Here is a 27,436-nt window from a genome sequence, read left to right on the forward strand (position 1 = left end):
TTTAGATGACCAGGGACAATCCTGGGAAGTGGAATCCTGAAGGATGCAATTTCTGATAGGAGGGGTTGGAGAGTCTGATGTTCATCTTTCCTCTCAGTTATTTGGTTTCTTTAAGTATGCTTGGCTTTTAATTGCATGTTTTAAAGCTATTTGTTTTAATTTGATTCTTATTTTTAAAACTTAGTTGACTGGTTGAAGGCTGATTTATTTTAACCTCTTGCTGAATTTTAACTTTCAACTTTCTTTTGTTTCTTCACTGTTTTTCCCCCCAGCTATGATCTACTTTCACTTTCAGTATGGATCCACCCTATATTGGATTTTCACTACATGGTTTAACTCTAAAAACCTTTCATCTGGATTTTTTTTTTTAAAAAATGATATTTTTTTATTTTTCTTTTTTTTCTATTCCTTCATTGTGAGAAATTTTATTTCAATGTTCTCTGTAGCCATTTTGTTACAATATCTTTAATTTCTCTCTCTTTGGAGAGGGAATTATTATTTTTTAGTTTTGTAAGTTCAGCTCTGAACAGGAGACTTTGGAGCAAAGGTTGGTTTCTACCGGCGTTACTGCCAGCTCGGTGCACGTGCAACGCTTCTGCACATGCACGCACGTAGTTGCCTGTAAATAGGTCTGTCCATGCGAAGAACATTAAAAATGTCAAAAAAAATATGCCACGGGGCCCAGGGAACCAGTTCGGGGGTGTGGTGAGCCTGCCGTCTCTACCAGTTCAGCGACCCAGTCACAATTTCCACCACTGGTTTGCCCGAACTGATGCAAACTGGTAGCAACCCACCTCTGCTTTGGAGTGTATCAAAAATACAGAAAATGCACCAACTTGAAGAAGCCTTGTGGGAAGCCTTCAAAAATGCTTTTTAATCTACAAGTTCAAATTTTAAACTTTGGTAAAAAGCTTGATAAAATTATCAGGGTTTTAAATCAACTTAATGCAAACCACTGCAGCCAAGCCAGACTTAAAATTAGATCAGAGCTGGGTTGCTCCTGGTTCGGCCCAGATCAGACTAACCAGTAGTAGCGGCAGCGAGTTAAATACAATAACTTGCTATGGGAAAACCCCATTATTTGAAGTTTGCTGTTGAGTTACCTGCTAACTACTTTAGCAGATGGAGGACAGGCAAAGTTGGTTGAGAATAGATGAAAAAGTATAAAACTGTGGTCCTGTTTTGCAAGGGAAAAAAACCTAACATTGTAATATATTCATCAGTAATGAACCCGGGGGGGGGGGGAGAGGATAATATATGCATATCTGTTTTTGTCTTTTGTTGTTTTTTATACACATTTTAAAAAACTATTTTTTCTATTTGTGTTTACTTTTTTGTTTGTAAATTTTGTCTGGATTTTTCTGGAATTTGTATTTTAGGTTTTTGAACAAAATAAAAAATATTTTTTTAAAAATCCTAAAAAATAGAAATACAGCCCATCATTGGAAAAAAATTAAATGGCCCTTCAATAATGCTCCCATCTAAATAGATTTCAGATTCCATGTGTCCCAAGCCTAGTCACATTATCAGGCATGTCTCCTGGGACACACCAAACATAGACCTATGCCCATGTTATTTAATATATATTTAATATGTATGTATTAGCCTTGCAAATACAGAATGTATTTGATATAAATCCTTCCTAGTTTCATTAGCTGGAATTTTTGAAAATCGAAGAATCATATTTATTAAATAAATCATATTTATTTAACAACTGAATTATAATTTCTGTGTTCAGATGACAGAGTCGTTGCCAACAACTGTTTAATTGGGAATTAGCTTAGCAATTCCCCCTTTGAACAGTAAGAGATATGAATGCAAGGCACTGGCTAAACCAAATTTGATTAGTGTTCTGTATCTTTGCCTTCCATAATTGTGAAACTTATCCTAACCTATAAAATGAATTATCTCACTGTCATGACTTTTAGCTGGGCAAAATGGTATATAATAGGGCAACAATTTTTGAAGCAAGGTACCTCAATTGGGCGAATCTTTCAGAATGTGTCCAAAATCTGGGACCCAGGACTTTTGAGGTAATTAAATTTGGGGAAGTTCTGGCTGCTTCATTACTATCTGCTGCTGCATTGTTATACTGCTGCTGTGGTCACATGATCTTCATTTGCAAAATTCTATGACAAATTCCCAACCAATCTTATAACTAACTACAGCCAACTTCCCACAAACAACTTATTGTGGCCAACTTGTCACAGGATAACTTGCTATGGGACAACTCAATGCTGTATTTGTTGTTTCATTCAGCTACTTTTATTATTCAGTTTCTTTAAAATTAATGTAACTCTTGTATTTCTGGATTGACTTTCTTTATATTATTATTATTTATCATCATACAGTCAGCCAGATTGGGTTCAGCATTTTTGTCCACTTATCGAATCCTTACCAAGGACCTGGGACAGCAGTTCTGGATGTTTGATGGTGTTACAGATATGATCGCAGGATAAAGCTGTTCAGAGTAAATCCACCTTTTGCAATTGATTGTTGGCAAATTTGTCAATGCCAATGGTATTCAAGTAGATCCAGTTGTTTTGGGATCACACCCAAGACACCTAAGTTAGGTACTATCCTTGCTTGCTTTGCCACAGTTGTTCTATTTCTATTTGTAGGATTTTGTATTTTGTTATCTTTTCCAATTCTTTCTCTCATATTCTGCAGGCACTGCTACATCTGTTATCCAGACTTTTGTCTTTCTTATTAACAATTGTTAAGTCTGTGGTGTTATGTATCAGATGCCTGTCTGTTTGGATTCTAAAGTCCAGAACAATTTAACTTCTTCATTTTGTTCTATACTTACTTCTATTCTTACTGGTTCTATTTTATGGTCCCACCAGGTCTTGCTTGCAGGCAAATGGTTTTTTTTTTCCAGATCTTCCAATGCACCATTGTTGCTACTTTATCATGCCATTGCTTGTAGTCAGTCTCTGCAATCTTGCAGCAATTTACCAGGTGGTCCACTGTTTCTTCGGCTTCTTTGCATAGGCAGCACATACTGTCTGTTGCTGTCTTTTCAATTCTGGCTTTGTATGCATTTGCCTTAAGGCTTGGTCTTATGCAGCCAGATTTAGTCCTTCCGTCTTCAACGTTCCTGCTCCTAGTCACTGACAGGTCTTGTTATTATCTGCCTTCCCTGCTAGTTTTTTTTAATGTACTGGCCATGTAATGCTTTCTCTTCGCATGCCTCTATTTTCTTCTTCATTTGGTCTTTCTTGTAAGCCAGTTTGGTCTCTCTAGTAGTCAATAAGCCTTCTAGCATACTAACTTCAGTGCATCTCTTCATTGTCCTTCAAATATTCTTCAAAAGTTCTTTTTTTCTTCTTCAACCATTATATGTATTTGCAGCATTCCAAGTCTACCTATTTGCCTTGGTAGTTAAAGTCTGTCAATGTTGCTGCAAGAATGAAGGGCATGATTCATTGTCATTATTTTTTTTTTGTCTTCCTATCCATTGATTTTAGTTTGCTTGAATTCAGTCCACTATTCCAGCTGTATATTTAATGACTGGATTTGCCCAGATGTTGATTGCCTTTCTCAATTGAGTTTGGACTTTAAAATCGTCTTCACTCTCTTGATGTATTCACCGCTAATCTTTTTCTTGATGTCATATTTTTTATGGGAGAGATATCTTCATCTGACTTCTATGATGAGAACAGTCCAGTATGGTCGAACCTGACATAGCTCTCACCTTCTTCTGAGCAAACAAGCACTACAACCACATCAAGGTAATGCTTTACTGGGTATTATTACTATTATTGATCATTGTAGTCAACCAGATGTTCAGCCTGGGTTTGGCATTTTTGTTCACCTATTGAGTCTTGCCAAGCATCTGGGATAGGTTAGGTTAGGTTAGGTTTATTTAGCTTGTATGCCGCCCTACTCCCGGGAGACTCAGGGCGGCTAACAATAAGAAGGGAAGGGGGTACAAAAATAAAAACAACAATTAAAAATTCAGCAACAGTCATAACATCGGATGGGGCTGGATAATTCAACAGCCCCAGGCCTGCCGGAACAGCCAGGTCTTAGTTGCTTTGCGGAAGGCCGGAAGGGTAGTAAGGGTCCGGATCTCAACAGGGAGATCGTTCCATGGGGCCGGAGCAGCCACAGAGAAGGCCCTCCCCTGGGGAGTCGCCAGCCAACATTGGCCGGCAGATGGAATCCGGAGGAGGCCTAGTCTGTGGGATCTAATAGGTCTTTGGGAGGTTACTGGCAGGAGACGGTCTCTCAGGTAACCAGGTCCGATACCATGTAGGGCTTTAAAAGTAACGACTAGCACCTTGAAGCGTGTCTGGAGACCAATGGGAAGCCAGTACAGCTCGCGGAGGATAGGTGTAACGTGGGTGTACCGAGGTGCACCCACAATCGCTCGTGCGGCTGCATAGGGAGATGTGAATGTTTGAATGTTTGATGGTATTACATATATTGTTGTTGTTGTTGTTATATAAAATTTAATCTTCCATTTGATTCATAGTCTGGTAGTGATAAAAACATAACAGTTCAAGTCCTAACCAAGGACCTCAGAGCTGTTAAGATAGCATCTGAGAATGGCTGACCCGCATCACAATTCCATTTAAATTAAATTAACTTTTGTATTTGCTGAATTGTCCTATGGTGAGTTGTCCACAGTCAGTTGACTATGGCGAGTTGGCTGCAGTGAATTGGTCATGGCCATTCGGTTTTACAATCCCTTATTCCTTTATCCATCCAGAAGCAGCAACTAACTGGGAAGAGACAGGACAGGATAAGAAAAAAAAAGAAGGGACTGTGAGGAAGGATCCCGCACATACTTGTTTTGACCTGCAACTCCCTCCCATGAGCCTTCTCTGACTTACCCAGCACTTCTTGCACACTGCTATGTACCCACCCTTTGCCACCTCCTGCATAATCTGTGCAGCACCTCTTGTGCACTCTATGCAACCCGCACTTCTCCTTGAAGGCTTTAATTGACTCCTTATGGCACTCCACAAACATCCTTCCTGATCCATGCTATGCTCTCACATTCTTTGCTGTTCCCAAGTTCCCTACTTACCTGTACAGCACCACAGACCCACACCATAGATTCTTGCTGCCCCTCCCTTTTTTATTCTTGCTGCTTCCCTCCCCATAAACCATACTCAACTGCAGACCTAGGATCTGCAGACAGACCTAGGATCCTTCCCAGACCTAGGATCCTTCCCAGACCTATACTCTATCTATGCACTCCCTAATCCATGCAACATCTTTGGTGCATACCCGGCATACCTTCCAACCTCCACAGCTCCTCACACACCTATGTACTATTTTTGAACCACACACTTCCATAAACTACTCCTTCCCTCCCACACCTAGCAGCAGCCATTTATCTTCATGCTGGTCTTCGATTTGCAACTTTCTATTGACTGGCTTCACCATTTTTCAAGCTTCCCACAAGCAACATAAATGGAGAAGCCAGCAGGAATGGGAGAGAGGAAATGAAAGAATGACTAGGAGTGAAGGGAAGAAGGAAGGAATATTTCTGATGCGCCCTAACAGTTTTGTACAAGGAAACTCAGTGGGGAAGCTGCCAGGAAATCAGAGGATATCCTTCTCCCAATGTTTTTTTTGCTCACCTATATATATATATATATAATATTTTCAGAGTGGTATTGAAAGAAAGGTATTCAGGAAGACGATATGAAAGTCTCATTTGTCTCATAGACTAGCTCTGGATTTTATTCATTGTTACCCTATAGATAGGTAAAAACTAGAATCCTTCAACTAATTATCTTTAGGGTTTTTTAATATTCTGGTAGAAAACAGTTAGGAAATAGCCAAATAATCATTAAATGTTTTGTTATCCTACCTTGCAGATACATTTGTGAAGTGCATGTATGATGAGATCACTACCCCTATTCTTCCTTTTCCACCCTGTACAACATAAAACATAAATATTTTCTATGTTCTTAAACTGGATATATTTTATTTTTATTCTATTTTTAATAACTGCAGGCACTGTTTTCATTTTATATGACATTTTAGGATCATAACAAAACTATAAATTACAGAAAAAAATCTAAATATAATGTTAACAATATTCTATTAGCTATTCTAAGACAAGTCTAGGCATCTCTGCAATTTCCTGGAGTGTGCTCTGAAAGCTTTTGAAAAATGTATGTTTCCCAGCACATAATAAACACATAACATTTCTTGTGATACTTATGATTTATAGCCAAGATTGCATTTAATGACTACTTTCACAATGTTGTGAAATCTTACTAAGCATACTGCATGCATTCAGTACAAATTACTAACAGCAATTCTACTAGTCTTAACTTGTTTCAAAATTACTCAGAGAAGAATATGATAGCTAATTTATGGCTGATTATAAATCAGTAAAATAGCATTGCTGCTATTTGTATAGGGAATAAAGGAAATTATAACATTTAAAAGCTACTGTCTGATTATTAATAAAACCTATTTTGCATTATATTAGGGTTTTTTTTTAAAAATCAATAGAAGCAGCAGAGCTAGAATCCAGTGTTCATGACTTTAATCTTCTGGTATTTTGGATAAAGGTTACAAAATAGACTGCATAATACCTCTCATTTCCAAACTATTTGACTCCCAACTTTCAAGTTAAATTCATAGTGCTTGGTATTACATATCACATATCAATGTAATTCATTAATAAAATTACACATGAATTCTTATATATGCAGAGCCCTTCCTCTTAAAGGAATTAATGTCTTCATACATTGTATCTTGGGATCTATTATTTGCCAATAATGGCTATTAATATGCAATTGTGATGAATGACAGCCCAAATATTACTAAACGGGAGAAGTTCTTAGTTGTCACTCCTGTGCTCTGGAATTCCCCGCTCCTAATGTGTCTTCTCCAACTTGTTTTAAAAATAAGAATGATGTATTGATTTACATTATTTATTTATTTATTTATTTATTTATTGATTAGTGGAAACTAAACAAGGAATGAAGCAACTTAGAACTAAGGAGAAATTTCCTGACAGAACAATTAATTAGTGGAACAACTTGCCTCCAGAAGTTGTGAATGCTCCAACACTGGAAGTTTTTAAGAAAATGTTGGATAACCATTTGTCTGAAGTGGTGTAGAGTTTCCTGCCTAGGCAGGGGTTGTACTAGAAGACCTCCAAGGTTCCTTCCAACTCTGTTATTCTATTCTATTCTATTCTATTCTATTCTATTCTATTCTATTCACTTTTTATGTATTATACTCATTCATTGGGGCTTCTATAAAACCTTAAGTTCCTAGCTATTTCAATAGGGCCTGTATGATAAGTATAGCATACTTATCATACAGGTCCCTGATAGTTACTGTTGTGTTAGTTACTTTTCCTGATGGTGTGTGTGTGTGTGTGAATTTGCTGTATTATTTTTACTAATGTTTTCATCTCATTGTATAAGCCACTTAGAATCACTTTGTGATTGAGGTTACAGTGATCACCAGGAGATATAATTGGGCCAGCTTCATTCTTATATGGAATCCTCAGACATGGGGATATTTTGTATGTATCTGCAAAAATCATAAAATATATGATACCTATCCTAAGTTAGTTACCCACCAAAAAAACTACTGGGGGAAAGAGTGAAAAGAAGAAGGGGAATCTTTTATTCAATAAGTGTGGCAGATGGAGAAAATACAGAAACAATTTGGGAAAGGTATGGGAAGCATTGAAGGGTTTATAGAATCATAAGATGGAAAGGGTTTGGGGGGACAGGAGGAAGTGATCTAGAGAGAGAATTCTTAGAGTGGGATAAAACATATCGAGGAGGACAGAAGGAAGGAATGTACATTGGCAGATTGATATAAAGGCAGCGAAAGTTGAAGGAGGGAGGGAGGGAGGGAGGGAGGGAGGGAGGGAGGGAGGGAGGGAGGAAGGAAGGAAGGAAGGAAGGAAGGAAGGAAGGAAGGAAGGAAGGAAGGAAGGAAGGAAGGAAGGAAGGAAGGAAGGAAAGATATTTTGCATGTCAAAAATATAAAATGAGAAAAAGAAATTATAGTCAAAGGAATAGATTTGTATTTGTGGCAAATATTCCAGTTTATGGGCTTCTCACACCTGCAACAATACTATTTATACCTGACACTGCCCTATAACATTTTTATAGTTTCTCAGCCTACTAAAAAAAGGTAAAAGCTTCCACAAGTATACCTATGTATTTCTTCAGACAATTAATGCATCTGGAAATTTTATATGTATTCCATAACATATGGATCAAAGTTCACAAGAGACATAGTTATTATATTATAACTCAGTAAGTTAACTAAAAGATTTCTAACTGCAATTTACTCGGCAATGGATCACCACAACGTGTTGAGAGTGACTGTTCAACCAGGATTCCATAGCCTTGCAGATGTTGCATATCTTATTAAGGGATGGAGCATGGAGGTCAGGCCATCCCACTTCCATAATCTGGAATAATTAAAAAGTGTTAGAAATGTATAAAGGCAAACTTTTTAATCAATGTACACAATTAATAAATAGAATAAATACATTTTTTATATTTTTAATTTCATAACTTTCTTTCGTACCTTATTTGTTCCCTACAAACAAAATTTATAAATGCTGTGCTTCAAGTATTCATTAGAATCACTTTTTAAAAGTTATTCAAAATTCCATAAGAAAACCATAGAAACAATACAAATAGAAGCCTTGCTATATACACTAATCATCTGATTACCAGATGAGATTTTCAGGAACATTTTTCTAAACTATTCAGCAATTCAGCATTTTTCTAAACTATTCAGCAACTCTATCTTGGTAATTAATTAATTAAATACAAATTAATTAATTTGTATTAATACAAATAAGAACAGTTTTTGAATATTGAGAAAAAAATGTAATCTGAGAGATAATTCAGATTCCCAGCAAAAATGGTGTGGTTCATTTCATATACATATTTCAAAATCATTGTGGAATCAGTAGTTGGACCGTATAACTTCTTTACATAATAAACAGTGGTGGGTTTCAATTTTTTTTAGAACATCTTCTGTAGGTGTGGACTGCTTTGTGGGAGTGGCTTGCCAACCATGTGACCAGGTGGTAGTGGCTTGCCAGCCATGTGACTGGGTGGGTGTGGCCAACTTGTAAAATGTGCTGAAACTCATTTAACAACGCTCTTGCTTAGCAACCAAAATGTTGGCTCAGAAACTCTGGCATTTGAAGCACGCAAGTCTTAAAGCTGTCAAGTTACAAGACCCTTGCACCCCTAACCTTGAGAAAAAAACCCCAGGGGTGTTCAAACCTGATAGCTTTAAGACTTGTGGACTTCAACTCCTCCTCTCGCTCTTCATCTTGATGATGTGTGGACGGGCGGGGGGAGTGAGCTGGAACCGGTTCTAAACGGAACTGTAGATTTGTGGAACCTCATCTATAGAAGAGGTTAGAACTGGCAGGAACCCACCCCTGATAATAATTCACTAATCTAATCAGCTATGAAGAAATTATTTTAACAGATATTTTTGCTTAAAAATCAGTCTGTGAAAACTTGCTAACAGTCTCCCCGTTGGCAATTTTGTTGGAGACAGTCTAGCCAGACATCAACGAAAAATTTGCCTACAATGTAAAAATAAATAAATAAATAAAACAGAAACTGTGCACTTTAATACAAGAACATGTTAATACCTTTGGGTCAAGCTTAGCAAAGTCATATCTTCTTTCAGAGAGGTTCAGCACCTGTTGCAGAGGAAAATATTTTTAGCATGAACATTAATAATTTAAACACTGCATTTAATATATTTGATACTGAAGTTATGCAGATGTGATAGTTCTTTAAAGGCCCTAAAAATGTCAAAACACAGGGGTATCAAACTGCGGCCTGCGAGCCAGATACACCACACACAGGTCAAGCCCACTTAGGCTCCGCAAAGGCAAAAAACACCGTGATATGTCACGTGACATCCCATGACATGATTGGGTTTGACACCAGTGTCATAACAGAAGAGTAATAATATTACTTGAATATTTGCATTATTTCAAAGTTATTTTCTTCTGATTTTGACAAAATAAAGAGGAATAATTCAGAGTTGACTGTCAAGATTTCTTTTTACCAAAAAAATGTAGGCATGACCATGCTCCACATAAGCATTCTTTAAGGCCACTAATTTCATGGCAAGAAGCAAATACATTTTAATCTACTTTCATTTTCATTTGAGTTAATTATGATTTTATTTTAAGGCTGATATAAAGTATTATTCATTCCACAAGCATCACTTTTGTTCCATGTAATAATTTTCATTTTTATCTTTGTATTTCTTATCTCAAATCAAAGTAATCAAGGGCTATGGAGGTAGGTATCTCTATTAATGGCTATTGTCATGACTCCTAAAACTTAGATCATCTGCTATTTTTGCTGGGGAAAAGTTGGGCTTCCTATAAGCACGTAGCTAATGACTATTACAAACTGGATGCTCAACAAAATAGGTTTCAGGTTTGATATCAATGAAATTTATTTCCAAGTGTTTTTGAATTTGGAGGTGTTCAATATCATGTCTCATTAATATATTTTTCTTATACACAGAAAACTTAATATTAATACATATACAGAAACCTTATTTTCAGTACTACATATAGTCCATTTTTTCACTAAAGTCCTTTTGTACACATATAAACTTTATTTATCTACTTTATTTAGATAACCTGGGATTATAAAACAGCAGCTAATCTCTCATTTGAAGCAACAAATTATAAATACAAATTTTGAAGGTATAGTAGATTATGCCTTTTTATCTACTCAAACAAAAGAACAAGCTTAATAAACTGCTTTGCATTCACAATGTGTATAAAAAATAACCTGTATAATTATTCTTGGTTTCTTATTATAAATAAATGCTGCCACTATGATAACAACAGATATATCTTTTAATCAAATGTTTAGATGACAAACAACATCATAGAGATTGCATCTCCTCTTACCATGTAGTTGCCACCATGTCTGGATTTAAGCATGCCAATTACATCTTGGAAGTTGTTTAGGTAAATTTCCTCTGAGCAGTTTCCTGGGAACGATACTGCAATGATTCTTTCAGTAATGTAAGTCAGGTCCAGTTCATAACTTTCCGCCATAATAAGGTCAAAATCTGTACTTCTGTGTTGAACAAGATAGAACAAGGCCACTTTAAACATTTGCAAGTGGTCATACAATATTGCATAGAAAGTAAACTAAGACACTTAGAATATGGCTTTTAAGGGAGAAAAATAAAATATTTTTAAAAGAACTGAAAAAATGACTTAAATATGAATAAACAATGTTGACACAAATACTTTAAACAAAAGCATTTTAATAAATATTTAAGTAGTTCTTACTGGTAGTGGGGGAATAACAGAATAACAGAGTTGGAAGGGCATTTGGATGTCTTCTAGTCCAACCCCTGTTCAAACAGGACACCCTATACCACTTCAAACAAGTGGTACTCAAGTCTCTTCTTAAAAGCCTCTAGTGATGGAGCACTCACAACCTCTGTAAGCAAGCCATTCCACTGGTTAATTGTTAATTTTTCTTTAGTTCTAGGTTGCATTTCTCCTTTGTTATTTTCCATCCATTGTGTCTTCTGGTGCTTTGGAGAATAGATTGACCCTCCCTCTTCTTTACGGAAACCCCTCAAATATTGGAACACTGCTATCATGTCACCTCTAGTCTTTCCTTTCATTAGACTAGACATACCCTATTCCTGCAACCATTCTTCACATGTTTTAGCCTCTAACCCTCTAATCATTTTTGTTGTTCTTTTCTGAACTCTTTCTAGGGTCTCAACGTCTTTTTTTCATATTTAACTGATTGTCCTGTTTTTCTTATCTAACTGTAAAACCTTAATTTCTCTACCTTTATTTTTATTTTGTTAGATAAGGCCTAGTGTTCAAATCTGTCAATATCCATGTGGATCTTGAGCCTTTCTTCTAGGGTATTGGCTATTCCAGGGATGAAAGGAAGAGAGAGAGAGAGTGGGTTATGGAAGGCTTCTTTTTATAATGTATTTTGGGTTACTCTATATCTTACAACTTGCATCTCTATTTTTGATAATCTTTAAACAGTAATAATTCATAATAATAAAATTAACCCAGTCAAATGGTTGATTCATCAAACATTTGCCAGTCCCAAGTCTGGATAAATGAGGAGGGTTAAGGAATGAAATGGTGAACTGTACAGTAACCAAGCAGGACAAGTACAGATTTCAAAGGATAATAGAACTGCCAAAAAAACAACTGCAACCAGCCTGCCATCCATTAAGGACCTATATACCGCATGAGTCATAAAGAGGGCTGAGAAAATATCTGCAGACACCCTCACATCCTGGACAAAAACTATTGCAACTCCTCCCATCAGGACAAAGACAGTTTTTCACCCTCATACTATTATTCTGTTGAACACCTAATTCCCATATCTTATGTCTAAGGAAATTTGCCCATGTAGTAGGTCTGTATTACTATTATCCTTATCAGCTTTCTTATTATCTTCTACAATTTGTATCTTATTAGCACTTTGTTGTTTGTATGTACCTGGAGAGCTTATGCACCAGAGACAAATTCCTTCTATGTCCAATCACACTTGGCCAATAAAAAATATTCTACTTTATTATTATTATATTATGGCAATAGCTCAATATGATTCAGATGTGGATACCAACTGTAGACCTTCCAGGTTGGATAGTAGCCTGCAAGATACTGGAGAAGAGAAGGACTAGCTTTTAGTAGTTAGGGATCTTATGATGTTGTTGGAAGAAAGACTTTGGTAACCCAACAACTGACGGTGCCCATGAAGAAAGAGATCACCTGTGCTTATATCAAATTGGAACATGGAATGATAAGAGGCATGTCCCTTGGGAAACTCAAAATTCTAAAAAGACAAATGATTAAAGCTAACATAGGCATCCTTGGCATTAGTGAGATATACTGGACAGCAGTAGTGAATTCAAATCAGTCACTTTTATGGTTTATTTTTCTGGAAATTATATCATCGGAAATGAAGTTGCATTCTGAATAAGCAAACAGATGGATAATTGTGTTGAGAATCACAGAGCATACACTAAATAAATCTTTATTACGGTCAAAGACCAGCAATACACATTAGTTTTTACACTATGTTAAAAATAATTACATTAAGATATAATTAAAAGATATTGATGTTAAAAATGGAAAATAATATACATGTTCTCAGATTGTTCGGGTCACTCCCTGGTTTACCTGGGTGCAACTCTGTTAAGTATAGGAGTAAATACAATGGTCCAAAGATTGTTAGAGATATGGTACCAGATGACTATACTTCTGTAGCCAATTTTTTTTATGGACATTGCAGCAGCACAGAACTTTGCCACTGCATACTTGGAAGAGAAAGCCTAGATAAAAATTGTCTGCCCTCCCTGGCAATCTCTCTAATAAGGGGAGAATATGTGCAGACCTACAAGCTCTGTATAGCTCGCAGTGTAATAGAACATGTGAATTATCTTCTCCTTCTCCTTTACCACATATACAAACGTGTTCTGCTATAGGTGTTCTCTTATACCTGCCCAGGAGGAGTGCTGAAGGAAGAATGTTAAATCTGGCTCTGAAGAAAGCTATTCTTTGTTTTGGGAAGATCAAGTCATTTAGATATGTTGCCGATTCCCACACACCCTATTTGAATCTGTCCCTATTGTGGAGAGGCAACCTATTTACTTCTTCTTGGAACTCCATGTCCTTCATTCTATTGATTACTATTTGCTTTGCTTGATCAAAGCCTAGGAACATTAAGAATACCAGTGAGAGCCCATAAGAGCCCAGCTTGTGATCAATTGCCTGTTTCCAGTGGGAGAGGAAATTGTCAGTCAACACTACTGAAGACAGTCCCTCTGGAAAGAAATGCATTTTAAGCCACTGAAAGATCATCATGTTCCAGGCTCTTACCTGAATTTGAGATATGCCTGTCTCAATTCTTAACTGGGCATTTGGAGCATACAATGATGACATAATATCTATCCAATTTGAGACAAGCCCTCAACATCACCATATTACAAATCAACACCCCAACTGTAGACACAAATGAATTTGAATTTTTTACAGCGAGTTTAAATGTGCTATTAAGCAAATACCCAAAAATGATATTTTATATATTATCGGCAATTCCAATCCAAAGGTAGGCCAAGGAAAAGTTGCAAGAATAGTAGGCAAGTTTGGGCTAGGTGAATGGAATAAAGCTGGTGATCGCCTACTGCAATTTTGCCAGGAAAATCATCTCAGCATAAGAAACAGATAGTTTATACCAGTGGTTCCCAAACTTGGCAACTTTAAGACTTGTGGACTTCAACTCCCAGAGTTTTCCAGCCAGAAGAGCTAGCTGGAGAATTCTGGGAGTTGAAGTCCACAAGTCTTAAAGTTGCCAAGTTTGGGAACCACTGGTTTATACAATACAAGCAACATTTATATACATGGACAGGACCAAATGGACATCAAAATCAGATAGATTTCATTTCATGCCAACAATGCTAGAAAGATTCAGTTGCATCTGTTAAGATGCAATTTCCTGGTGCTGAGTATAGCTCAGACCATCAGGTATTAGTGGCTAAACTGAACTCAAATTGTGCAAAGAAAAAAAAGGTAATATCCCCCCCAATTCAATGTAAACAACATCTTACCTATGTATATAGAAGTTAAGAATAGGTTTTAGCCACAGAATTTAGAAGTAAAAGACCCAAATGAACAGTGGTAAAAGAGCCAAGGTAACATCATGAAAATTGCTTGAAAGTATGTGTCATGCCCAAAAAAAAGAAAACAAACAAGTGGCTATCTGATTAAAATAGCTGATCAGCGAAAGTAGCCAAAGATAAAGATAGTAAGGATGAAGTTTAAAGCTGAATACAATTTTCCAATGTGAAGCCATGAAAAATACAAAAATAGGCAGTAGGAGGAGCAGTGACAATATCTGGAAGAAGCTAATAGGACGGGACATATTAAGGTCATGTTTGTCATGGTGAAAATGATGCAATCCAGCTTTTCAGCATGGTAAGGAACTCTTAAGGACTGCATTGGGAGTGTATTAAATGACCAGCAGAAAATCAAGAACATATAGAAAGAATATACAGAAGGATTCTATAGCCATTTGACTTATTATCAAGATGACAACAATGACAGCCCAATCAATAAAGAACCAAACATCTTGAAAGAAATTGTAGAATGGGCCATGGGGAATTGTCAAACCTGAAAATCCCAAGTTTTGATGGAATACCTGCGGAATTACTAAAACCGGGATGGCGAACCTATGGCACGTGTGCCACAGGTGGCATGTAGAGCCATTTGTCAGGGCACGTGAGGCGTTGCCCTGTCAGCTGGCCAATGTGCATGCGCCCGCTGGCCGACTGAGTTCAGCCTTTTTTTAAACTATTTTTTGCCCTCCCCAGGCTCCAGAGGCTTTATAGGAGCCTTGGAGAGGGTGAAAACAACCCCCCCAGGACATCCTCTGGAGACTTCAGGAGCTTCCCTGAAGCCTCTGGAGCGCAAAAAACTGGCCCTACAAGCAAACCGAAGTCACTTCCGGTTTGCTCATAGAGCTGGGCCCCTGAAGGCTCGGGAGGGCTTAAACCGGGCCTATGAGCAAACCAGAAATCCGTTCCTGAACTTCCAGTTTGCCTTGTTTTTTGTGCTCCGGAGATTTCAGGGAAGCTCCTGAAGCCTCTGGAGGGCCTCTGGGGTGAGAGAGACTGTTTTCACCCTCCCCAGATTCCTATAAAGCCTCTGGAGCCTGGGAAGGGCGAAAAAAGAATCCCAAAAATGGGGGGAACGCCTGTCATACATGCATGCATGCTGGGGGTGTTGCGCATTGCATTATGGGTGTGGCATGCCCGCACACAACCCCCCTGCGCTCTCCCGCTTATGGCACGCAAGACAAAAAAGGTTCGCCATCACTGTACTAAAACCAGTGTCAGTTAACATCATCACTGCCCAATGTCAAGAGATATGGAAAACATGTCAATGGCCTCAGGACTGGCACAGATCTGTTTTTATCCCATTATTAAAGAAAGGCAATGCCAGAGACTGTTTCAACTATCATACAATTGCATTCATTTCTCATAGAAACAAGATTCTATTAAAAATAATTAAACAGAGACTACAGACTTTTATCATCAAGTTATTTGATGTACAAGCAGGCTTTAGAAAGGTGCGCTGCACTTGAAATCACATTGCCGGTATTAGATGGATTATGGAAAAAAGCATGTGAATATCAAAAGGATCTTCATAGTTGCTTTACTGATTACAGAAATGCTTCTGACTGTGTAGAAAACAACACAGTGGACTTTGAGCAGCTTTGCATGATCTTTGTGTCCCAATCCACATGAGCAGATTTACCAGATCACCTTACATTGATCAGAAGGCAACCGTGAAAACACTTTATGGTGACACAGAATGGTTCAGAATCAGCAAGGGAAATGTGTTTTACTAGCTTTTTAATTCAATCTGTATGTGAAGTGATCATGAATTACATTTATTTTAAATAGATTTAATCCTCTGCCCCTTATATCCAGAGTTCAATAGCTGCCAAACAGTTTTGTCAGCTCTTAGAAGACATATCACAGCAGATATTCCTATACTTAGTATAGGAAATTTTAATTCTTGCTTTAGAATTATAGAACGCTAGCTTAGATATAATGTTCATTAACAAATGTTCAAGTGTTGTCAAATATGTACTTTAACTTTCTCTCTCTGGAATTATAAATAAGAGAAAAGTATTCAGAAAAGACTTACTCAGATATTTTGTCACAACAGAGAAATGAATTTCTTAAAAACCTGCTGGAACCCTGGAAATAAAAATAAGCAAAGTATGAACAATTTTTCTGTCACAAGAAATCCTATGTAATTTTTTGCATAATTTTTAAATATAATTTCTATTGCTCTGAACAAGTCAAGTATTTTATTGTTAATGTCTGACAGCAATTGAAACTGCATTTAGTAGCTTTTTAAAATAGTTCAGAAATCTTATTTCAGACTAACCGAATTGATCAGCTTCAATGGACTGAAAGCCATTTCAGTAACAAACTGTTTGTAGAACCATCATAATTGATTTAATGGAAACTATTTCATGAAAATAGCCTTTTTATTATGATACTCTTTAAATAATGTTATTGGCTTGTAAAATTGCAATCTATCCTTCTTGTCACTATATTTGATTAAATACTCACATTGTAATGTTTATTTAATTAAATCACAAAAAGTATTTCAGCCTTAATAAAAAATACACCAAGCAAAATTAATTTTCAACCAAACTCAGAAAAAGTAAGTTTATTCTTTAAAACACCTTCAAGTATAACAGCTATATGTAATTTATTTTAAATAAATAATAGCATAATATTATTCTTTTGATAAGCAAATTTACCTAGAGTTCATCAAAATAAAATGTCTTCTCAATTTCAAATATATCGGCAACATGATAATAGTGCCTAATATACCCCTATCTCTATCCCTATCAGTAAAGAAAGAAAGAAAAATAGCAGGGAACTTTCAATGTCCAGTCTCAGGAGAAACTGATTTCAGCATCTTTCTGAATCACTCTATTAATTGCAAGTAAAATCTGCAATATTTCTGCATGTACTTTTGCTCTACAGAAAGTTCACATGTCAGCCTGGGCCCTTGTTTTTCATTTTTCATTCTTTCTTAGCTCTTCAAGGGAGGGAAATTAAAATAAGTTGAGGGATGCCAATTTCCCCTAAAGTTTGAAGCTATAGAAAACCAAGATTTTTCACCTGAATATTCCTTTTAGGGAATTATAAGAAAAAATAAGAATGAATGTTTATTATAGTTAAAAGCCACAGACAGAAACTATAACTGAAAATAGTTAAAAACAACCATTAAATGAAGATAGAATAATACAGTACAAGCAATTGTAATAGCTGGTTTAAAAATGTATGCTACAACTTCGGGAGATCTTACACTAATTAATGTCCAACTTTCATGGCTGCTGCACTGTATTTTTCTAAAATCTCAGTAATAAAAAATTTACAAAGGTAAAATTTACAAACCTGAAAAAAAGGTTATGTAAGTATTGTCAGATCAAGTACTGATGTAAAAGGGGCAGAATATAAACATGAATATCTCATAGATGGCACAATAAAATAACACGTTAGATTGTTTCAGTGTCTCCAGTTTCACATGAAGTTTCATATGAACAAGTACATTTCTCGAACAGTATTTTAAAACATCTTTCCTATAATAATGCCAAAAAGAAAAGTTCATGCATTTCTCAAAAAATGTACTATATATACTTGTATTTCTTTACATGGAGGAAGTGACATTGCTCAGCTTTTTCTGAATGAGAAATGTTTCACTGCCATCAAACTGAAGATTTTATAATATGCAATCTATCAGCGATGCAGGAAATTATGGAAGACTTCTTCAACTCTTCAACTTAAAAGAAAATCCAAGGTTCTGTGCAGACCACAAGATGGCGTTATTCTGCTATAAATAAAAACTGTACTGTCAAAAGACTCAGGGTTATAAACAAAATATATTCATGCACACCATGAGATAATAGGTAAAGACTGGAAATCTATACAATTCTTCCATTTTTGCAGATATATACAGCATCAAATTTGTAGTATAGAAAAATGAATCATGAACCTGGAATAAAATTCCTGCTTTGGAATTGTGTCTCTTGTTTGAAAGTGAACAAAGCTTTCTCTTTTACAAGTCTATGCTCTCTGTAACAATTGTTACTGTTATGTTACATACTTGACAGTTGATATGCAGAAAGCAGGGTTTTCATCTGAGATACATACATACATACATACATACATACATACATACATACATACATACATACATACATACACAGTGACATGTGGTGAGGTTTATGGCTGATGAGGCAGCAATTCTTTTAGACTTGTGGACTTCAACTCCCAGAATTCCACAGCCAGGCATGCTTAGTTCCGATGTAAAACGACAGCATTTGTTTATAAGTTTCCTTCATTCTTTTTCTTCTCCCTTCCCCTCCTTCCTCCCTCTCTACCTCCCTCCTCTCAAACACACACACAAACACACAAACACAACTTTTTCTCTCCCTCCCTCCCTCTATCCATCCATCCATATTTCCTTCCCTTTGCCTTCTTTCATTCCTTCCTTTCTCCCTTCCCTCCCTCCCTCTTTCATTCTCCCTTCTTTTTTATTTCTCTTTCTTTCTCTCATTCTTTCTTTCTCTTTTTCTTCCTTTTCTTTCTTTCTCCCTTCCCTCCCTCCCTTTCTCCCTTCCTGTGAAGAAAGGTCTTTGATAGGATGAAGAAAAGCCTGACATTTTGAAACAGAGAACATGCCCATTGATCATCTGGCATTTTTAGAACCTCATTATTGATTAGCTTAGCCTGAGCAAAGATAGATAGCAGTACTTTCAATAAACCATCAACTCAAGCTTAGTGCACTTGGAGATCCCCAAACAATGAGGATTTCTTTCTTTCTTTCTCACTCTTGAAGGCCTCCCCGTAGCCCATTTTTGCTCCCAGAGGGCTGCAGGGTGGCTTGCTAGGCACCTCCCTGTGCCCTGTTTTGGGCCTAGCAGGCCTCCCTGAAGTCCCTGGGAGCCAAAACGGAGCATGGGGGGCATCAACATCCCCATACCCCATTTTGGACCTAGCAAGCCTCCCTGAAGCACCCTAGGAGCCAAAACAGGGTGCAGGAGTTCCGTTGCAGCCCCTCACACCCCATTTTGGGCCTAGCAGACTTCCCTGAAGCCACCTGAAATGAAAATGGGACACAGAGGGACTCCTGGAATGGGTGAGGGAAGGTATGGGATGGTGGGGTGGAGCAAGCTCTGGGGAGGGGGGCAGAGGAGGCAGCTCAGGGCAGGCACCACATGGGAACTGGGAAGGCAGCTTAGGCAGGCAAGCCGCCCAGGACTGGTTTGGGGGCATGGCTAACCTGCCGTCCCTATCTGTTCGGAGACCCAGGCCCAATTTCCACTACAGGTTCACCCAAACCAGTGCAAACCAATAGGAACCCACTTCTGGCATGTACGTATTAATTTACTACCTTTAATTCCATTCATTGTCCCAGATAACTTGTAATATGATTTCATGTTAAGTCTCAAAATATTGATATGCTAAAAGAAACATAAAACCTTTGGGGATGTACATTTCTGAATCTGAATTAACACTGTTAACAATGTAGAAAAACAAAACCTTACCTTTGGTTCACATTTCCTGTAACAGAAATATTTGTAAACTAAAAAAAAAGAAAAAATGGAATTACTCCAAGACTACACATACAGAAAGTATCCTCAGATTATTCTTGTACATTCAATTTCAAAAATTCTCTTTCACTGAATACTGTAGATGTTCAGCCATTTTTTTGAATTAGGAGAAACCAATGGAATCCATATTTTTCCCTTTCTCTTATAATTATATAAATAGTTCCTTTCAAAATTTCTCTATGTACATTTTTCTATATGCGGTTAATACCTTAAATAACTTTCAGAAAAATTAGGCATTCACATATATCAGAAAGTAGTCAGAGTAATTAAATTGTGATTTATTTCCAAGGAAGTAGTAAAAACCAATGAAGTACCTGCAGATCATAATGAATCATAAATTCTTACTGACTCTCAAGTGACCATGAGTGATGTAATCATGTGACTTGATCTAAAACTGAAATTGCTTTTGCAACACTCAGGAAACTGAATTTAAGCAAACCGTTTAAAAGTATATTCATTGCAATTCTTATTTAGAAGATGATGTTCCTGAGCACTAAAGGAAAAAAATGTGGAGTTACTGGGAGATTTTTCGCAGACCATATTCAAATAATACATGTAAATAATACATATATAAATTTCTCTCCAACAGAAGACTTTCTTAATTGGCTAATTTCATAATATAAAGGGGGCTATATACACTGAAGTTTGATTTAGTTATCACAGTTAAGAATTCTATACTTGATCTCTCTATCACATATTAATGCATGACTTTTCCCAAGCTTTGATTGCCCTCACATTTGAAAATGATGGCATATTATTAAAATAATAGGATGGTTGCACGGTATTTTATGAACACTAACCGGAAATTAAAAGTCATAAATGAATGTTTCAGCAACATGCCACAATGTGTTAGCAAATATAAGACTTTAAATGTATATTATTTTTATCCAATTTTACAAAACTTCAAAAATTAAGCAAAAAAATCTGCATTATAATTCTGCATTATAGCAGAAGAGTTTGTACAGTGGGTGCATTATATTATAATTATCTGCTGCTAATTCTACTGTGACTGAACATAATTTTAATCAAAAGAAGAGACAACAGAATCCTCCAACATTCAGGTGACAGCTATTCCTCAAGGATCCTAAAGAGGGCTATCCCAACACCTAAATTCCAACCTATAGATTTATTGATTAAAGATTTGCAATTCTCCAATGCTAGGCTGGTTGGGGGGGGGGTGCTTAAGAAGAGGCCCTATGAAGTTTGTGAGGGTACTGATCAAAAGATAAATGAGGAGAAAGGTCTTTGGCCTGGTGTGATGGGAATCAGGCCTAAGGCCTGGGAGGACCCAGTGGGAATGGGGAAAGATCTATTGGAACCCATTGTGGGCAGGAAGTGGAGTATGAAAGTGCTACCCTTGAAGAGTATTTGGAAGCTTCAAACTGTGCAGAATGCAGCAACACACACAATTTTGGGGGTCCTAGATTGCCCCAAATTACACCACTGTTCTGCGAGCTACACTGGCATCTGGTTTGTTCCCAAGTGCAATTCAAGATGTTTATTATTATCTGCATGTCATGGGTCCAGATTACTTGAGGAACTGTCTTACCCCTATGGAACAGGCCAACCCCACTTGTGCCAGCAGAGGAAGCATGCTGCAGTTATCGTCAGTCCCCCCCAAAAAAATGAAATCCAAGGGAACAGTCTTTTCTGTTATGGCTTTGACCCTTTACAAAATCTTGCCCCTTGAGATGAGATTGTCTCCCATCCTCATCTTCCTCATGAACCTGAAGACCTGGATTTGCCAATTGGTTTGGGTCCCCGATGGGTGAGTACCACATAGGAGGTGCAGTGGTGGGTTGCTGCTGGTCCGCACCGGTTCTCACAAACCAGTTTGTCACCGGACCCGGAAGTAAGTTCCGGAACGCCTGCCCCAGCCCTGTCACTCACTCGCTCGCCCCACCCGTCTGGAAGCCACTCCATTGCTCGCTCCCTCTGCCCGTCCGCACTATCCTAGCCCCACCTACCGCACACTGATTGGCTGACTCACCAATCGCCCCACCCACCTCTAAGAACCCTATCTAAACCCACTTACCTTTTTTCCTGCTTGGCTCTCTATTGCTGCCTGCCGACTCCAAGGAGGTAAGTAAGTTGCAACTAAGCACGGGGCTTTGTGGCCTTGCAAGGATCCCGGACTCACTTATAGCATAGGGCCGCATGGCCACCAGAAAGCACGGGCGCAGAGGCAGGGCGGGGGCGAGGGCTTAGCGGTGTGGCCAGCATCTTTAACAAGTTTGGGGACCTTGTAAGGCCTTTGCAAGGTCCCCGGACTTGCCCAAGATGCCAGGCCGCCTAAAAACATGGGCAGAGGGCGGGGCAGGAGCTTACGTGGTGCAGCCAGTGTCTTTGACAAGTTCATAGACCTTGCAAGGCGTTTGCAAGGTCACCGGATTTGCCCAAGATTCCAGGCTGCCAAAAAGCATGGGCGCGGGGGCGGGAGCTTATGCAGCGTGGCTTGGCCACCAGCAAAGGACCTCCTCGGACTTGACCAGCAACACCCTGCCCGCCACCCAGCAACACGCTGCAGCTGCCTCCTCCTTGGCGGCCGGGCCAGGCAGGGGCATGGGCACAGCCCAGGAGAGGGCAGTCAATGGGGCGCTACCCAGCCAGCCCTCCCTCAGGAGCAACAGTGGCGAGTTCCACAATGTTGCCTTCAAGGTGAGTGGCAGGCACCATGGGGCCGGGGAGCGGGTCTCACCCGGCACCCACCCAGCCACCACTCGGTGGGCAAGGGTTCAGGGACTTCTGCTCCTTGTGATGCACTTTACAGCCACCGGAGCCCTGCACAGACCTCTTTGGGGTGCTAGAAGGAATCCCCCCTGGCCAGGTTGCCCAAAGAGATCTATGCAAAGCTCCGGCAGCTGCAAAGCGAAAACGAGGGGCAGAAGTCCCTGAACTCAGTGGGGCAATGCAGCTCCAGCAGTAGCAGTAGTTTCCCCCTTCCTCCGCCCAGCTCACCGCCCCCTCCTTTGCTTAGGCTCCCTGCTGGGTTCGGGAACTTATGCCCCTCCTGACGTGCTTTGCAACCCCTGGAGCCAGCACGGACCTCTTCATGGTGCTGGCTGGGCAACCTGGTTCTGGGGATTCCTCCACCCAAAAAAAAAAAGATTGGTTGCCCGTCTCTCCAGATCTTGTGGCTTTTCAGGATTTTCTTTTTAAAAAACGCCTCTCCGGGTGATCTTGAAAACCTGCGAGGTTGCTTTGGAAGGGGACAGATGGGCAGCATTTCCCCCTGCCCCCCTCCCTGGGTGCCTGCAGCCTCAGAGCCTGCAGCCTTAAAGCAAGCCTTTGCACAGTAAAGAAAATCTTCTCACAAGCAAGAGAAGTTCTTAATTGCCTTTACTGTGCAAGTTGCTGCAAGCTCCAAGGCTGCAGGCACCCAGGGATGGGGTGGGGGAATGCTGCATGTCTGCCCCCTCCTAAAGCAACCTTGGTTTTCAAGATTGTCTGCAGAGGCGTTTTTAAAAAGAAAACGGTCTTCTTGGGAGGGGGAATGGGCTGCGATCAGAGGAGCCGGCGCCCGGGGCGCCCTGGCACGTGGGCAGACGGTTCCCTGGCACGACCCTAACTAGGTAACATCATCAGTCCTAGAAAGGAGTGGGGTTGGGGGGGAAGGAGGCAAAAGGAGAAAAAGGAGAAAGAGAGGGAGAAAGAGAAGGTGGGCAATAGTGGGATCCTTGCTGCTTTCTGAGCTTGGTGGTTTTCTTACAGACATTTCATTACCAAAATAGGTAATATCATCAGTGCTACAAGGGAGTGGGGTTGGGGGGGGGAGGAGGAGAAAGATAGGACAAAAAGGAAAAAGATAAGGAGGGAGAAGAATGTGGGGTTTTTGGTGTTCTCTGAACGTGGTGGTTTTTAATAATTTTTAGGGAATTTTTATTTATTTATTGTTTATAGAATGTTTATTACAAGAAATGTTATTCCTTTTTGCAAATGTTTTATTTGTGATGCAATATGTTGCTTTTAAGTGTACAGGTTGGTGCATATGTGTCTCAAGGTGGCTGCTTTTCTATGGGCAGGCCAAGTTGGTGCAAGGCAACTTTGCCAGATTTTGTGTGCTTCTGTGTGATACCTGGTTCATTGTTTACGTAATTGTGAGGTGGTTGCTGGTTCTGTGAGCTTCCTGGCACTGTCTTTTATAATTTCCCACAATGCCTTGATGGTTTTTATTCCAATGGCTTTGTCTTTCCTGTTCTCAGGGTTAGGGGAAAAAAACTGGTTTCATCTGCAGTCTTTTGGGGGGAAATTGTTATTTTTTGGTGTTTTCCTGGCACTGTCATAGCTTGTGTGTGTGGGTGTGTAATGTCCCACAGTTATTTACACATTAATAATGATCAAGTACTAATAATATTTTCTTATACATTTTAGTGACCTTTCCTTACATAATTTGTGTTTTCTTTCATACTTTTAGATTTTTAATTGCTGTTTCTGTTAGTTAACAATTGATAAAACAAATCCCACGTGAAAAAGTATTCGAAGCCTTCTTGATTTTAATTGTCAATTTATTCATTCCTGCACATTCTAATATTTATTCATTTTCATATCTTTGTTTTTTCCACTGTTGTGAAAACACAATTCCAACAGCTGTTAACATGTGTAAAATTAAATAATGTATTTATTCCCTTTGAAATACAAGTAGTAAGTAGTAAGCTACTTACCTTCTGTAAGTAGCTCTTTTATTGTTTTGTGTCCTTATTTTAATCTTATTTAAGTAGTAAGTGCACAAAATAATAAATTTCCTTTTTTATATCTTCTTTTTGTAGATCATCCATTGGGGCAAAGAATTCAGTGACATCATCTTGGTCACTCCCATCCAGTCACATGACTGCCAAGGCATTCTCACCAGGTCACATGCTGGCAAGCCACCCCCACTTGGTCACAATGCCGGCAAGCCACTCCCACCCGGTCACATAGCCAGCAAGCCACTCCCACCTGGTCACATGGCCAGCAAGCCACTCCCACAAAGGAGGCCACACCCACAGAGTAGGTTCCAAAAAATTTTGAAACCCACAACTGAGGAGGTGGTTGATTGAATAATAGCAGCTCCCTCTTCCTCCCCCCCACACTACATTCTACTCTCTTCCTCTCCATTTTTGAGTTATAGCCTGTATTTTTATAGCATGTTTATTTTGATGCTTTATTTTGATGCTGTTAGCCACCCACAGTTTATCTTGCAGTGAGATGGGAAACAAACAAATTTAATTAATAAATAAGAATTAAAAAAAACAATATAAATGCAAGACACTAAGGCTTACCTCTGCATGAAATACCATTGGAATTCCTTATTTGATTGCAGGTACTACAAGATTTGGTTTTCTTAAAGTGTTTACTCTTGAATACACTAGAGTCTGAAGCTAAGTCTTCTGTCTGGAAGGAAGGAAGTAAAGCAAGAGTTTTAGAAGAAGTTAATAAGGATATATTTACACTAGAAAAGCTGGTGAAGCAAATATTAAAACAATTGTAACACATACAAAATAGTACCTTAAACTGTATCGAAGCGTATCACCTACAGAAATATTTATAAATAAAAAACTGCTTTTAACAGTAAATAACAATAACATTTCACTCACATAAAAGAAAATAGCAGAATGGAAGGAAAGACTTGAAGTTTATAGAAATATCAAAAAATTGTCTTTACAAGATATAAATAAGAAATGAAGAATACATGCATTATTTCAATGACTGAGTTCATTCAGTAAGCATAGTATATTCAGAAGAAGTGGAAAAATAATCAGGAGTGTGATGATAGCTTCTTAAAAGGAAGCACCTATCCCGTTATATCCTGCAAATTTTATTGGAAGTCCCTATTGCTCATTTTTCCTTGTAATGAATAATTATTTTAGGCTTTAATAATTATTGATAACAAGTAACATTCTTTTGAGAAAACTGCAAGAAAGAAGGAAAATAATTGCCTTCCCCCCTTCCAATTTTCTCTCCTATCTAACTCTCTCTAACTTTAACCCTTGCCATTATTCATTTTTTACCCAGTTGGCAATAGGAGATTGACACTTCAGATTTTGTGCTGTATGGGTAGTTCTCATTCTGTGTCTAAGACTGGGACTGACAATCTGGTCATTAAGCAAAGCAGCTGCTTACTTCAGCTTTCTCTTGTTTGCAGACCTGTAAATATCATAAATGCAAGGATTAGTTATAAAGTTACTTTTTTATTAACATTTTTATTGTTTGTGGCCCTGAAAAGGAACGTTTAGGTAACCAAACATGGTTACTTATATGAAATTGGCCAGCCCTTATTGCTTATCACCAGGTGGCATTGCTTTGGCATAGACTGTATAAGCCTTTGCACATGCTCTTTGGTGACAATATGATGCCAGGCTGCAATAATGGATTCAATCAGCTCCTGCTTCATATTCGGATGCTTCTTGCTTATTTTGTAACCAATCTTGGCCCACAAGTTTTCAATTGGGTTCAAATCCGGATTTTGAGCTGGCCATTCCAGGACTCGAACACCATGCTTCTTCATCCATTACTGGATGGACTTAGCTCGATGACAAGGATCATTGTCATCATGGAAGTAAAAGTCCTTCCCTACAAGTATTTTTGTTCCAGGCCAAACAAAGGGCCACTTGGAATTCTTGCATAATACTGCACTGATTGGTGTATGTAGAGCCTAAATCCGCCACTCCCCCCAATTGCTTTTATAGACACATCAATTATGTTAATAATTTATTTAACTGGAAGGGCCTCTGGAGATTTTATAATCCACAATAATCTTCCATGCAAATACACTAATAAAATATATAGTGGCAGAAGGGCGGGGCTGACGTTGCTATGACACAACATGCAATCTTGGAGCTCCAGGATTGCTGTCGATATCTCTGCTGCTGGATGGTCCTTTTGGACCTAAACTGTCCCGTAGAGACTGTGATAGAGAAGGACACGTCCTGCTGATCTCAGAGACATCGTAAAGTCCCTGATTGATCCAGGAGAAGCTCTTTTTTCCAGCGAAAGAGGAGCAGATTGAAGCTGCAGAAGGTTGGGACAGCCCCTGAATGGAAGAAAAGCAGGAGAGGGAGTGTGTTGAAATGGTGGGACAAATTTTTACTATTAGAGAACAGAACACCCAAAAAGATTTAGAGTAAATTAAAACTGAACACAGAAGAGAGCAAACAGCGAAATAAGCCTGAATTAAACTTGGTGTGTTATCTTTTTTTAATTTTGCTTTTTTTATGGATGGAATTTTTACAAATGCCTCTTAATTTTTAAATTGG

At 38.5% G+C, this 27,436-nt stretch overlaps 1 protein-coding gene across 3 annotated transcripts in view; it reads right to left on the reverse strand.

Annotated features, from left to right (window-relative positions):
• TNS3 (tensin 3) overlaps positions 1-27,436 on the reverse strand; it is a 149,826-nt gene that overhangs the window by 106,424 nt on the left and 15,966 nt on the right. The window contains exons 2-9 of one of the 3 annotated variants that reach the window (XM_087713157.1): positions 25,463-25,574; positions 20,139-20,176; positions 16,715-16,767; positions 11,865-11,911; positions 10,919-11,089; positions 9,629-9,679; positions 8,294-8,416; positions 5,831-5,895 (exon numbers count right to left, since the gene is read on the reverse strand). In XM_087713157.1, coding sequence (XP_087569283.1) covers positions 5,831-5,895; positions 8,294-8,416; positions 9,629-9,679; positions 10,919-11,089; positions 11,865-11,879 — 425 coding nt within the window. In that variant the 5' untranslated portion in view covers positions 11,880-11,911; positions 16,715-16,767; positions 20,139-20,176; positions 25,463-25,574. Of the gene's footprint in view, positions 1-5,830; positions 5,896-8,293; positions 8,417-9,628; positions 9,680-10,918; positions 11,091-11,864; positions 11,912-16,714; positions 16,768-20,138; positions 20,177-25,462; positions 25,575-27,436 lie in introns of those variants that run through there. The other 2 variants (XM_014065299.2, XM_014065300.2) reach the window with 2 other exon arrangements.

This window comes from Thamnophis sirtalis, unplaced genomic scaffold (genome assembly GCF_051295495.1).
Source record: "Thamnophis sirtalis isolate CommonGarterSnake01/CBP01778 unplaced genomic scaffold, rThaSir2_p1.2 scaffold_4, whole genome shotgun sequence".
Classification (NCBI taxonomy): domain Eukaryota; kingdom Metazoa; phylum Chordata; class Lepidosauria; order Squamata; family Natricidae; genus Thamnophis; species Thamnophis sirtalis.